This window comes from Pseudorasbora parva, chromosome 15 (genome assembly GCF_024679245.1).
Source record: "Pseudorasbora parva isolate DD20220531a chromosome 15, ASM2467924v1, whole genome shotgun sequence".
Classification (NCBI taxonomy): Eukaryota; Metazoa; Chordata; class Actinopteri; order Cypriniformes; family Gobionidae; genus Pseudorasbora; species Pseudorasbora parva.
Window position 1 is genome coordinate 4,876,959 of NC_090186.1, and position 12,562 is coordinate 4,889,520.

Here is a 12,562-nt window from a genome sequence, read left to right on the forward strand (position 1 = left end):
TCAGTTTTTTTTTGTTGGCAGGTTTAGTCCTTCATTTGTTTACAGGTTTGTATGTATTTGCAACAAATGTTGTTAAACATTGTTTGTAAAAATGTTAAGAGAGTCCTATTAATATTCTGATATTTTAAAATTGCATTTTATTTTATCTTAAGGGTGTTGATTTTTTTTCCCCTTTATGATCCTTATTCTACGCACTAACCTATTAAATAAAAAAGTAGTTATTTGGATCATCCTGACCTTTTCCAGGTTTTTTCTCTATACTGTTGAAATAATGCCTTTAAATGCATTTAGCCTACTTTTTTGTTGAAAGAGAATTTTTTCAAAAAAAATTCAAAAAGAATTGCTACCTTGAGAAAATCACCAGTTTCATTCTCAACAGTGCAAAAGGTGAAAAGATTTACATTTTCCCTTCCCAGAGTTTCTGAGCTTTCACTACTGAGGGGAACAGGATGTGAGCTCGCTTGACCAGGCCTGCTAAAGATGTCAGGAAATGAATAACACTGGGGAAATCACATGAACAAACACACGCAAGAATCGCCATAAACTGTTAAGAAAATATAAAAGTAGTCTACTACAGCCTGGACATTTAAGACCTTAAAATGAGGATGCCAATTTTTAAGTCGTGGGTTTAAATTTTTTTTTTTTAAAAAGAACAAGGAAAGGGAAGTTGGGGGGTGGTGTCTCTTTATAGAGAAAACAAGCTGTCTGTGAGGGCCATGTGGTCTGGTTGGGTGATAAAGGCACCATGGGACTATGGTTTCTGTTTCCAATTTCTGAAAGGCACATTAGCTGAAAAATGGTTTTGAATTGTTAGTGTCCGTAGACAGGATAATAAAATGTAACTGGTTTAGTAAGTTAGTACCCCTATCAAGCAACATGTTCTTACTGGAGATTACATGTAGATTAGATATACAAAACAGACCTGATTTATCTTTTTTTAATCAATGACAATTAATCAGTAACAACCCCTTAGATCTGTATTTAAAGGGATAGTTCAACCAAAAAAAGAGAATTCTGGTTAAAAACAAAACAGCAGTGCTCACAATAATAGCCTACCACTGGGTTATTGTCTGATCATGTTGCCTTTGCTCTATAGGTTGTGTAAGAAAGTAATTTTGAATATAGGGCTATTATTGCTTTGTTTTTCACAGTTTTTTCTCACTCTCTTTTCGTAATCTTGTGGTATTTTTTCTTCATTTTACGCTTTTCCTTCATTATTAGTATTATTATTTTATTGTAGGCATTATTATTATCAGCATTATTATTATTATTATTATTATTATTATTATTATTATTATTGTTTTTCTCCCTTTCTAAAAAGCTTCCCGGGGACAGGTGTTGAAAATTAGCATCTGCTAAAACACTCAAGCAAACGCATGTTCGTCCAATGTAAATGTTATCTCCATGTCATATAAATCAAATAAATTAATACAAATTAATTACCCTCAGGTGGTTCCAAACCTATAATTTTTTTGTTGTGGTTCTGCTTCATAAAAAATATATTTGGAAGAATGTTTGTTACCAAGCAAATCTCGCCCCACCCCATTGACTTCCATAGTATTTTCCCCCCTACAATGGGAGCCGAGATCTACTTGGTTAGAAACATTCTTCCAAATATCTTCCTTTGTGTACAGCATAACAGAAATGTATAAAGGTTTAGAACAACTTGAGGATGAGTAATGACAACATTTTATTTTCGGGGTGAGCTGTCCCTTTAAGGTCTCTCTTTCATTAAAGGATATCCTAAGACTACTAACCTGCTGAAAACTTATAAACCAAACTATGCTGGTTCTTTCTGGTCTTATCTGGATAAGCTATTGTTTTAGGCCGGCTGGTCACCCAGCTTGATCAGCTAAAAAGTGGCCAAAACCATATAAAGCAGCCAGCAGACTGGCTGAGAGACCAGCTGGTTAAGATGTTCTCTCATTTTTGCCAGTGGAGCCTCTTTCGAATTCATATTAAATAAAAGAATTACAGTGTAGTTTGTGAATACTATGCTAATATAAACAAACTAGACTATTCAAATATAGTCTGATGTGTTGTTGTGGCCAAAATGGGGCACAGACGGCCACTAGAGGACAGTAGTGTGTCAACGATCACGAGTGGCCAATAATAACCAACTGCAGAACCGCAGAACCCATATACGTCACTCACAACGCTCTGAGGACAACAGCGCCATGCCACAGTCTCATGCCGGAAGTGGGCGGAGTTCACGAAAACTAAACAATCGGCACGGCGGAAGAAGAGAACACGGTAAACAGCTGTTTTGTGTTGTGGTTTAATCTATCAAGTTTATTTGTGTTGTGTATTTGATCCATCGTTGTTGTATTAACACTTTATACAGAACGTGGCTCTATTTTTTTCTAATGTGCTCTGCTTTACGATGTCTATCGCGTCTGTTGATATGGTCTTGGTTTAAGTAACATAATTGTTTGTGATTTTATTTTGTTGTTGGCGCCGTATTTTTTATTTGCTTTTATCTGATACTGACCAGTGTTTTATGTGTTTTTCCCACTAATTTATTGAGGCATTACGATTTGGAGAGGATCAGCTTTACTTCATGTACATCAATGCAAGACATTCTGCAACAGTTTCTACTGCCCAGTGTTTTAAACTGACCAGATGGCACAGTACACCTTCAAATTCACTTCAAAAAGCAGCTGTCCATGGAGGTATGAAGGTTTTGAGTTATTTGTTTATACACAGTAGCAAGAAATAGTATTTATTTGTTGTCCCTTTTGAATTAGTTGGTTATAAAATTTCAAGTGTATATATATTTATATATATTTTTATCAAGTGTACTATATATATATATATAGTGCTTAAGCTAACAAAATGCAAACACTATTTCATGTGTTTGAATGTGTCCCATTAAAATTAAATTAAGTACACAACCAAGCATTATATATATCTGTTTGATTTTGTTGCAGTAAATTGACTATCAGAATGTCACCCAGGATAATGGAAGCTGATCAAAAACAAGGTTAGTTTTAAAAGGCTCTAATAAAGACATAAGCTACTTATACAGATAGTGTGTTGTTATATGTCACATTTTCCAGGAATGTTCTTCTATTCTATAATGTTCGATTGTTTTAGACTGTTCCACAACAGTTGGATGGCTCTATTGACAGTAGGATCGTCATGTTAATGGTAAGAAAAAGAAGGAAAAGGTAATTTTTTTTTAAAAATACAAGCTTCCCTTCATTAGGATAAAAAACATTAGGGTTTTTCACACTTGAAATAGTAAACTCCGGGTATACAGAATCTTGGGTTATCTTGCTTCATGTTTCACACTGATCATAATTTACCTGAGATGAACAATTAATCCTGGGTATTCATACACTGCCGTTCCACACTGTACTTTAATAAACCATGGGATAACATATGTGCAGTATCGGGTCACTGACAGACACTGCACTGCACACAATATGTTTTCATAAATGCTCAAGCTTTGCATGTCCTTGTATTACAAGTTTATCCTGAATGGACATTTCAGACTATACAATAATTTAAATGGTCTCTTCTTCGCTGCAATTGCGTTTTCTGTTTGCATTTGATGTTTTTCCTCTTCAATGCCGACTTTATTATTTATATTGAGTGCACAGTGTTTCAGTGACTGTCCAAAGCACGTAAATATAAAAGTGTGAAATGTTACTTTACCCGAGGTTAAAGGTGTGTTTAGAATGACGATAAGCTCAGTGTGAGAAGCCCTATGAAGTGCTTGCCTTTAATTTCTGTATACATTTTGAACTGAAAATGGTTAATTAATTTGATTGTGACAGGGTATCATTTATGTCAGAAATTTAGACATGAGAAATTGAATTTCACAACTTTTTTATACATGCTACATCCTGACTTCAACACACGATATTGTTAAAACACTTCCAACATTTCATCCTATTTTTTTGTACCCTTGTCTCATGAAGGAGCCACGGATCACAGAAGACCTCTGCACTGCAGTGTAAAGACTGTGGAACAACCAAAAGTTTTCAACAGTTTAGTGGAAGAGCCCTGATTTCTGAAATTTGAAAGTGGAAGACTAGGAAAAAGCCCTTCAACTTTCACAGGCTGAATGGTTGACCGACAGCTGGCCAAAGAGACAGTTGTCAATGTTTATAGAGGTTACATCTATTTTAAATTTAATTTGTCATGTACCTGCTGTGCAATTACTTTCAACTTAGCTCAATTTATTCCCCTTGGTCTGATTGTGTATTTTCTAAAGCAAACCCAAGCTAGTATATGATGCCTTTGCTACTTAAGGGGATTTTTAAGGAACATTTTATAAAATTAAACAATTTCTGTGTGTTTTGGGGTTTGTTTGATTAATCTGAATCATGCACAACAGTGTAGAATTGTGTAATATATATTATGTACTATGAAAAAAAGGTTTATTCTGAGATGCTTGAGTAAAAAACAAATATATTGTGTCATAAAAATAAATGTTCAAATGCTCAATCTTTGTTTTCATTTTTTGTGTGTTAAGATTTGTGTTCAGTTTATCTAATATAATATTTAAGACATAATATAAATAAATAAAAAATAATAGCAACTTTTTACTTTAAAAACGTTACAATATTTTTTTTATAAATACATTTTTAACGTAAATTATTTTATGTTGTATTAATATCCAGTATTGTTTATTTTAAAACATATTTATTTGATTTAACTATGAGTGAGTATATCTATCTAGCCTATCTATCATCTCTCTATCTATCTTCAATTAGAACTTATTAATTAAATACTTGACATTATTAACATCGTTTAAAATTTGGGCTTGAAACGCTCCAAATAGAGCAATGTATGCGAAGATAAATCAGCTCCGCCCACTTCCGGCATGAGACTGTGGCATGGCGCTGTTGTCCTCAGAGCGTTGTGAGTGACGTATATGGGTTCTGCGGTTCTGCAGTTAGACCTGTCTCCGAGTGGCTGACAGCTCAAATTGGCTTTAATGTTTCATAAAACGACAAATAACTTGTTTATTTGTGTGATTTAATGTGTTGTGTTTCCGCGATATACGAGTGAAGCATACAGAGTGTATTTATTTATGTTATACCTGTACATTGATAGTTGGTCACCCATCGTTCTTAAATAAAGTTTGTTGAAAATCCAGTCCTTCCTGTTTGGATTGCAAAGATGGAGGCAGAGGGAATGTCCCCCCCGCCGTCACTCTCTGCTAAGTTTGAGGGGTATGTCTGTCTGTATAATCATAGTTTTGCTTTCATGCTTACCTGCTGACGTAATTTATGTATAATTAGCCAACGTCAAGAAATTAATCGTGTTTAATTGCAACGAATGAATGCTGCGTTGAGTCAAAGAGGCAGCCTGACAGTCTCTTTTACACGCACGGTCTTTACTGGTAACGTTACATTTACCGTTTACATATCATGTGGTGTGACAAGGACATTTTCTAAAATTAATCATATCGGTAAATGATGTTATGTGTGAAGAAGCATTAGCACGCTACTGCGTAACGTTACTATAGTAACTTCAGTACTGTGTTTGTAACTAGTATTATGCGTCTCTTTAAGAGCTAAACCCGCTAAAACACGTAACGTTACTGTTTAATCATCAGAGCTGGGAAGATTATTTACTAATTGTAGTCGGTTATTGATTCCAAATTACATGACAAATATTGTAGTTAGCAACGTAATCTATTACATTAATGTAATTTCGAACTACTTTTAGATTACTTTGTTTATCAGATTGATTTGAGTAGAATGATCGTGTTGCATATTGATATAAAAATACAAAGAGAAAGAAAAGATTCCATTCTTTGTTATCAACAACATAGTGTATTTAAATATTGCATTAGGGTTCGTGAAGGAACTGCGGAGTTTTTTTAGTTTAATGAAAAGCTATTAAATAATTAAATCATTAAGACTTACTAAAATAAAAGCAACACAATAATTATTTTAATAATATATTTTACAAATAATTTATTTGCTTACCTGCATGTCATGTGACCATTAACTGACATCAGAGAACCACATTAAATCTATATATTATTAGGTCAAAGAAATTTAAGCTGATGAAAAAGTTGGGGAATCCCTGCATTGCCTGTAATGAAATTACATGAGTTTGTACATCATATAATGTGTTTGAAAGACAAAAGCTTCTAAAGACAGTAATGCATGGTTAAATATCTCAACATAACTGAGTGATAATTCAAAGAATGCTTAATGTGCTAATCAGTTGATTAGATATACAGTGTTGAGAAACACTTGTTAAAGTGAAATGTGAGTATTTTATAACGTAATATAATCTAATTACAACTACTTAACTTTAATTTTTGGAGTCTAATTACATAATCCATATTACATAATCAATCTCTGGTGATCATCCCCTAATGCCTGTCACTCAGAAGTAAAACACAATATGGTCAAAATAGACAGATAGTGAAAAAAAGGAATTTTGATTGGTATTTTGTTAGTGGCGGGTATATAGTGACTTACGATAAAAATACAGAACATATTACTGGAAAATCTGGTCATTTTACCTTAATTTGCTAGGTTTAATGTGTGAAGAGCCCAAGTGGCTATGATTCAAAACGCCCCAATGAGCTGCCAGCCTCTTTGGCAACATTGGCGCTTCAAATCATGGAAACATGCATATAATTATGACTAACCTGGATGTAATGATAGTGGCATATCCTAATTATGACCTAAAATACCTTTTATTTATTACTTTTTAGATGCATTTCTTTTCTTATACTAGTGCTAGTGAAAGTTATGTCTGTCTGTGTAACAGCTAGATTTTTCCATAGAAAATGTCTGAATCATAGTTATTTTAAATAACAAAACAAATAATAATGACATTTTTAATTATTCACTATTTCTAGGTCCTTTGCCTATCTGACTGTTAGAGATAGACTACCAACCATACTCACAAAAGTGGTAGACACATTACATCGCAATAAAGACAATTTCTTCAAAGAATATGGAAAGGTATTTATGATTTCACTTGTTACATTTAACAAAGTTTTCTTATGTTATTCATAAAATAAAATACACCTGTACTGACAGTTTTCTCAGGTTTAACTTCTAGATGATGTGTTTCATCAGGAGGGCATCCAGGCAGAGAAGAGGGCCATCTCCTTTCTGTCCAAGCTGAGGAATGAGCTGCAGACGGACAAGCCTGCGCTGGTTCTGACTGATAATGCTGAGGACACCGAGGCCTGGAATGAATACATGTGCAGACAACAGGACCTGATGGAGGACGGGCAGCCTGTCAGCTGGTTCAAGTCACCATGGCTTTATATGGAGTGCTACATGTACCGGAGGATCCAGGAGGCGCTGTATATGAAGTAAGACAATCAGCTTAATAGGGTAAAATAAAAAAAGGCCACAGAGAAATTATACACACAGACTCTACAAAGACACAAAATCATATCCTGTGTAATGTAAATTAAATGTTATGCTTTAAATTAAATTTAGAATCAATTGATAAATTATTATGAACATATTTTTAAGTGTTTTACAGACACATGACCATATAGTAATTACATTTTATATATATATATATATATATATATATATATATATATATATATATATATATATATATATATATATATATATATATATATATATATATATATATATATATATATATATATATATATATATAATAGGACTGATTTATGACATTAAGAACATTAAAATATGTACATGATTGTTCTTTAAAGGTCTAAAGAAAATTGTGATAAGTAAAAAAAAGTATGACTTGCTATCGAAATACTATAGTATCCTCATCATTAATGAAGTAGTTTACACCACTTTAGTGTCTTTTAAATCAAAGAATCATTTCAAGTGCTATCTTAAATGTGCTTTGTTGTTTTATTTTCTATATAATATTTTGTTATATCAAGGGTGTAATTGATTTAATTACTCTCCGTTGCATTAATACATTATGAATTATATAATTAATTTATTTTGTTTTTTTCATTTTGTTTCCTAAAGTCCACCGATTAATAACTTTGACGTGTATAAGGAGGGAAAGACGCAAAGCTTCTTTGAATCTCAGCAAGCGATTAAATGCCTGTGTACGTACCTTCAGGAGCTCATCACCAACATGGAGAACATGAGTGAGATGCAGCTGCGAGAGAACTTTCTCAGGTTGCTTCAGGTTGGTATGTCCATGCTTTCAGCTGCAGAATAATTCAAGGATCCCTGGCCCTGCCTTTAAAAACAATGGTTTATGCAACATGCTTATGTTTATATGACATAAGAACACAACACCAAAAACAAGTTCAGACACCAAGTGTGCCGAAAGAGCTTCTGCTTTTACATACTTTCTGCTGGCTGTTTAACTATTTTAAACGTAAAAAACTGGCAGCTCTAGTAGTAATGAAAAGATTTATCTTGAACTCTGCCATGGAAACTAGCATGAATAATCAATTTAATAATCAATTAAATTTTTTTTTATACTTGTGTGATATTACACTGGACCAGCGGTTTGGAAAATGGATGGATGATTCAGCTGTGGGCGCCATTTCCTGGCATGACACGGGAATTAATTCAACACATGATTCTAACAGTGCATTATGGGTATTCGCTAGCCGTTAAGCATACATCAATTGTACACTTGTTATTGCGCTGCATTGTGGGATTGAATGAGTGCAGTCAATAACATCTCTGTATTGCTTATTTTAAAAAACTTTTGCGCAATGAAAGATTATTAATAGCCTTTCTTGTTCTGCACTATCTATAATATCTAATAATATGTCTTTTCATTTCTTAGTATGTAGGCCCTATTTCTATAAATATATTTAGGCCTACTTGTTTCCATTAATGTATTTTACAACAATGTGTAACATTTTACCAGATTTGACTTTTGTTTGTTCCCCACTAAAAGTTTTCACTCATGATTTTTCCAGAGTAACTTTTGCTGCAAAACTGTGCTGGTATTGGATCGGTATCAGTATCGGCAGATACGTTATTTAGGGGGTTTTTTTGCGCACAAAATATAACTCTTGCTTCATAAAAAATGATTGTAGAGCCATTGTAGTGAGATGGGCTTTGTAACGACGTCTTTAGTGCCTTTATGGGTCTTGAGAGGAAATGACATTTGTGTCAATGAAGGCCTTTCTGAGCCATCAGATTTAAACACATATCTTCATCTGTGTGTGAAGATGAGTCTTACGGTTGTCGAACTACATGAGGGAGAGGAATTAATGACAGGATTAGCATTTTTGGGTGAACTAACCCTTTAAATAGGGCACTTTTTAATAGGGATGGGCCGATCCGATACTCAGTATCGCAAAAAAAACCCCTAGATAACGACATATAGTGATGGGCCAATTTCAAAAGAAAGTTTCAAACGGTTAGAATCCACAGATTGATTCATGATTCGGATGGCATGTCAAAACCACCAATCTGCTGAAATCACGCCTTTCTGAGCCATCGGATTTCAACTAAAATATCTTCATTTGTCTTCCGAAGATGAACGGAGGTCTTACGGGGGTCGAATGACATTAGGGTGAGGAATTATTGACAGAATTTTCATTTTTGGGTGAACTATCCCTTTAAGGGTATTGTGGGCGATTTCAGACAGCCAAGGAAAAGTCCTTGTTTTCTTGGAGATGCAAGATTTTAATCGATTTCACTGAGCCGTAAACCATTACCTTAATGACCCGCATATTAAATTTAGATCAAAGAATCTTGTTAGCCAAAATGACATCAGGTTTGAGCTGCCAGGTAACATGCCTAGGGGCGGCAATTGTTTTCAGCATGTGCTTGTCTGCTTTATTGATATTAGACTGTTGGAGGTACCATAATGTCACGTAATCTTATTTGTGTATTTTGTAGGTCTCTCTGTGGGGAAACAAGTGTGATCTGTCCATCTCTGCCGGTCAGGACAACTCTCAAAGGTCCAATCCCATCGATTCCCTCCCTGATCTCCAGCGCTTCATCCTAGTGGATGACTCCAACATGGTTTGGTCAACGTTGGTTGCTGCTCAAGGGTCCGGATCCTCAGGAAAGAAGCATGTGAGAGTGGACATTGTTTTGGACAATGCTGGTTTTGAACTTGTTACCGATCTGGTCCTTGCCGACTTCCTTGTTTCTGCCGGACTAGCAAAGCAAATCAGATTTCATGGCAAGTCCATCCCATGGTTTGTCTCAGACGTCACCAAACAAGACTTTGAGTGGACCATCATGCAGACCGTGGCAGCCAATCACAAGTGGATGTCTGCTAGCGGCGTCCAATGGAAGCATTTCATGAAGGAGGGCACCTGGTCCTACCATGACCACCCTTTTTGGACCTTGCCCCACGAGTTTTGCGACATGGCGCCGGATGCAGCTGATCTCTACGGTACGCTCCAGGGCTCGGATCTGATTCTCTTTAAAGGAGACCTGAACTACAGGAAGCTGACTGGCGATAGGAAATGGGAGCACACGGTTCTGTTCGATCGGGCGCTCAGGGGGTTCAAACCTGCCCCTCTCTGTAGTCTTAGGACACTGAAGGCTGATGTTCAGGTGGGCTTACAGCCGGGCCAGGCTGAGAAGCTCAGCTCTCAGGATCCACACTGGATGACCAATGGCAAATACGCTGTGGTTCAGTTTTCCAGTCCACACAGAGAACGGTAGACGCGTTTGAAAGGGTTAGTTCGCACAAAAATTAAATTTCTGTCATTAATTACTCACCCTCATGTCATTCCAAACCCGTAAGAACTTCGTTCATCTTCAGAAGATGAATGAAGATATTTTTGATGAAATCTGAGAGCTTTCTGACCCTCCATAGACAGCAACGTTACCACTTTTAAGGTCCAGAAAGGTAGTAAAGACATTGTTAAAATAGTCCATGTGACTCCAGTGGCTCAGCCTTAATATTATGAAGCAACGAGAATACTTTTTGTGCGCAAAAATAACAACTTTATTCAACAATCTCTTCTCTTGCATGCCAGTCTCTGATGCCGTTCATGTTGTAAACACAGTGCAACGCTTCCTGGTTCTGCACCAGAATGCCGGCTCGCCATTGGCCAGCTCCTGCTCATGTGAACAGTGTGTTGGCCAATGGTGAGCCGACTTTCTGACATAGATTTACAAAAGTGCTGCACTGTGTTTACATACAACGTCAGAGACTGACACGAAAGAGAATACACGGTGTTCTCGCTGCTTCATAGCATTAAGGTTGAACTGTAGCCGCATGGACTATTTTAACGATGCCTTTACTTCCTTTCTGGACACCGTTGTGTTGCTGTCTATCGTGGGCCAGAAAGCTCTCAGATTTCATCAAAAATATCTTATAAGGTCTTACGGGTTTGGAACGACATGAGGGTGAGGAATTAAAGACAGAAATGTAATTTTAGGGTGAATTAACCCTTTAAAGGAAAGAGGCCTCACTGATGAGAGAGTGATAAACTGCACTAAAGATGCTGCTTCAGTTAAAAACATGCCAAACAAATGTGTTGTTGTGTATCTTGGCTTGTATGTTTTTCATCCAACACTTGTTTTGCTTGGAAGCCAGTCGCAATGAACCGTAATGCTTCACCATATCAAACATATGATGCACCTGATGTTCTTGTTGATAGAAAAGTAAGGTTTTGAAGAGAAACCTGACCATAGTTTACACAGTGTATGGCTTTCTGTTTGCACTGCTGATGTGTATTGTGTACGATTCCTTAAAGAATACAGATATGAACATTAAGACGTGTACATTCATAAAACTCCATGTCTTGTTTGATATGATGCATTGCACAGTGAATTTGAACTTGTAGTTAAATGTTATTGACCAAAACTGCTTGAGATGGTGTGAAAGGTGTATGTATTCTGGCCTTTTTTAATGACAAAGCCAACGTACTGATCTACTATATAAACTTCTTCTGATTCAAAAAGTTGAACGGTATCTCCTCCTAGAGCTTTAAAGCTTCAACCATTAAACTCGGCTCAGACCTTCAGACGGTTTTGACTCGGGTCTCTGTATCTTTTGAAACTGATCTGACTTATGGTTTTCTTAAAAACTAAGATAAAAAACCATATATGTCCCATATGCTTTCATTGAGGGGGTCAAAACTTTATCACACTAACTCTATTAGTGTATTGAAGCTTCATCCACTGTGTGTCTGTCACTGGCAAAGCCTAGCAACTAGCTTAGGACACGTTAACAGTGTGCTACAACAAGCGAGCAACTCGCTAATTCATGCTAATAACCTGTTAACATGTTAAATCATGTTAACTCATGTTAAGAACATTCTAGCAGCATTAACTGATGCTAACAAAATGCTAAAACATGTTTGAAACATGCAAAATAATGCCAGCAGAGTATTTTTCTTTTCTTTTTTTTAGCAAAATGTCAAATCATGTTAAGACATGTTAGCAACATGGTAATTCATGATAAGATGTTAACAAAATGTCAAATCATTTATATCATGTTAATTCATGCTAGCAACATGTTAAATCATTTTAGCAATATGCTAATGCATGTTAACAATGTGGTAAAACATGTTTAAAAATTTTAAATCATGCTAGCATTGTGCTAATTAATAGTGACATGTTAAATCATGTTACCAACATGTTATTTCATATTAAACATTTTAGCAAAATGCTATAAATGTTAAATCATG

General features: G+C 35.5%; 1 protein-coding gene and 1 long non-coding RNA gene across 2 annotated transcripts; both read left to right on the forward strand.

The window, feature by feature from the left end:
* The first annotated feature begins 2,110 nt into the window (after positions 1-2,110).
* LOC137041783 (uncharacterized) lies at positions 2,111-4,455 on the forward strand. The gene is made up of 4 exons (XR_010898146.1): positions 2,111-2,672; positions 2,931-2,983; positions 3,097-3,150; positions 3,927-4,455. It is a non-coding gene; the product is annotated as an uncharacterized lncRNA (long non-coding RNA).
* A 587-nt stretch (positions 4,456-5,042) lies between these two features.
* Positions 5,043-11,839, forward strand: armt1 (acidic residue methyltransferase 1). The gene is made up of 5 exons (XM_067416816.1): positions 5,043-5,186; positions 6,839-6,944; positions 7,062-7,303; positions 7,959-8,124; positions 9,807-11,839. The coding sequence occupies exons 1-5, from the start codon at positions 5,134-5,136 to the stop codon at positions 10,584-10,586; spliced, it is 1,347 nt and encodes a 448-aa protein (XP_067272917.1). The 5' UTR covers positions 5,043-5,133; the 3' UTR covers positions 10,587-11,839.
* The last annotated feature ends 723 nt before the right edge of the window (positions 11,840-12,562 follow it).

Excerpts from the sequence above, each read along its gene's own strand:
- armt1 (XM_067416816.1), top strand. The coding sequence starts at position 5,134 with ATGGAGGCAGAGGGAATGTCCCCCCCGCCGTCACTCTCTGCTAAGTTT. Across the intron at positions 7,304-7,958 it reads CAGGAGGCGCTGTATATGAA|TCCACCGATTAATAACTTTG; the intron begins GTAAGACAATCA and ends TGTTTCCTAAAG. Across the intron at positions 8,125-9,806 it reads ACTTTCTCAGGTTGCTTCAG|GTCTCTCTGTGGGGAAACAA; the intron begins GTTGGTATGTCC and ends TGTATTTTGTAG.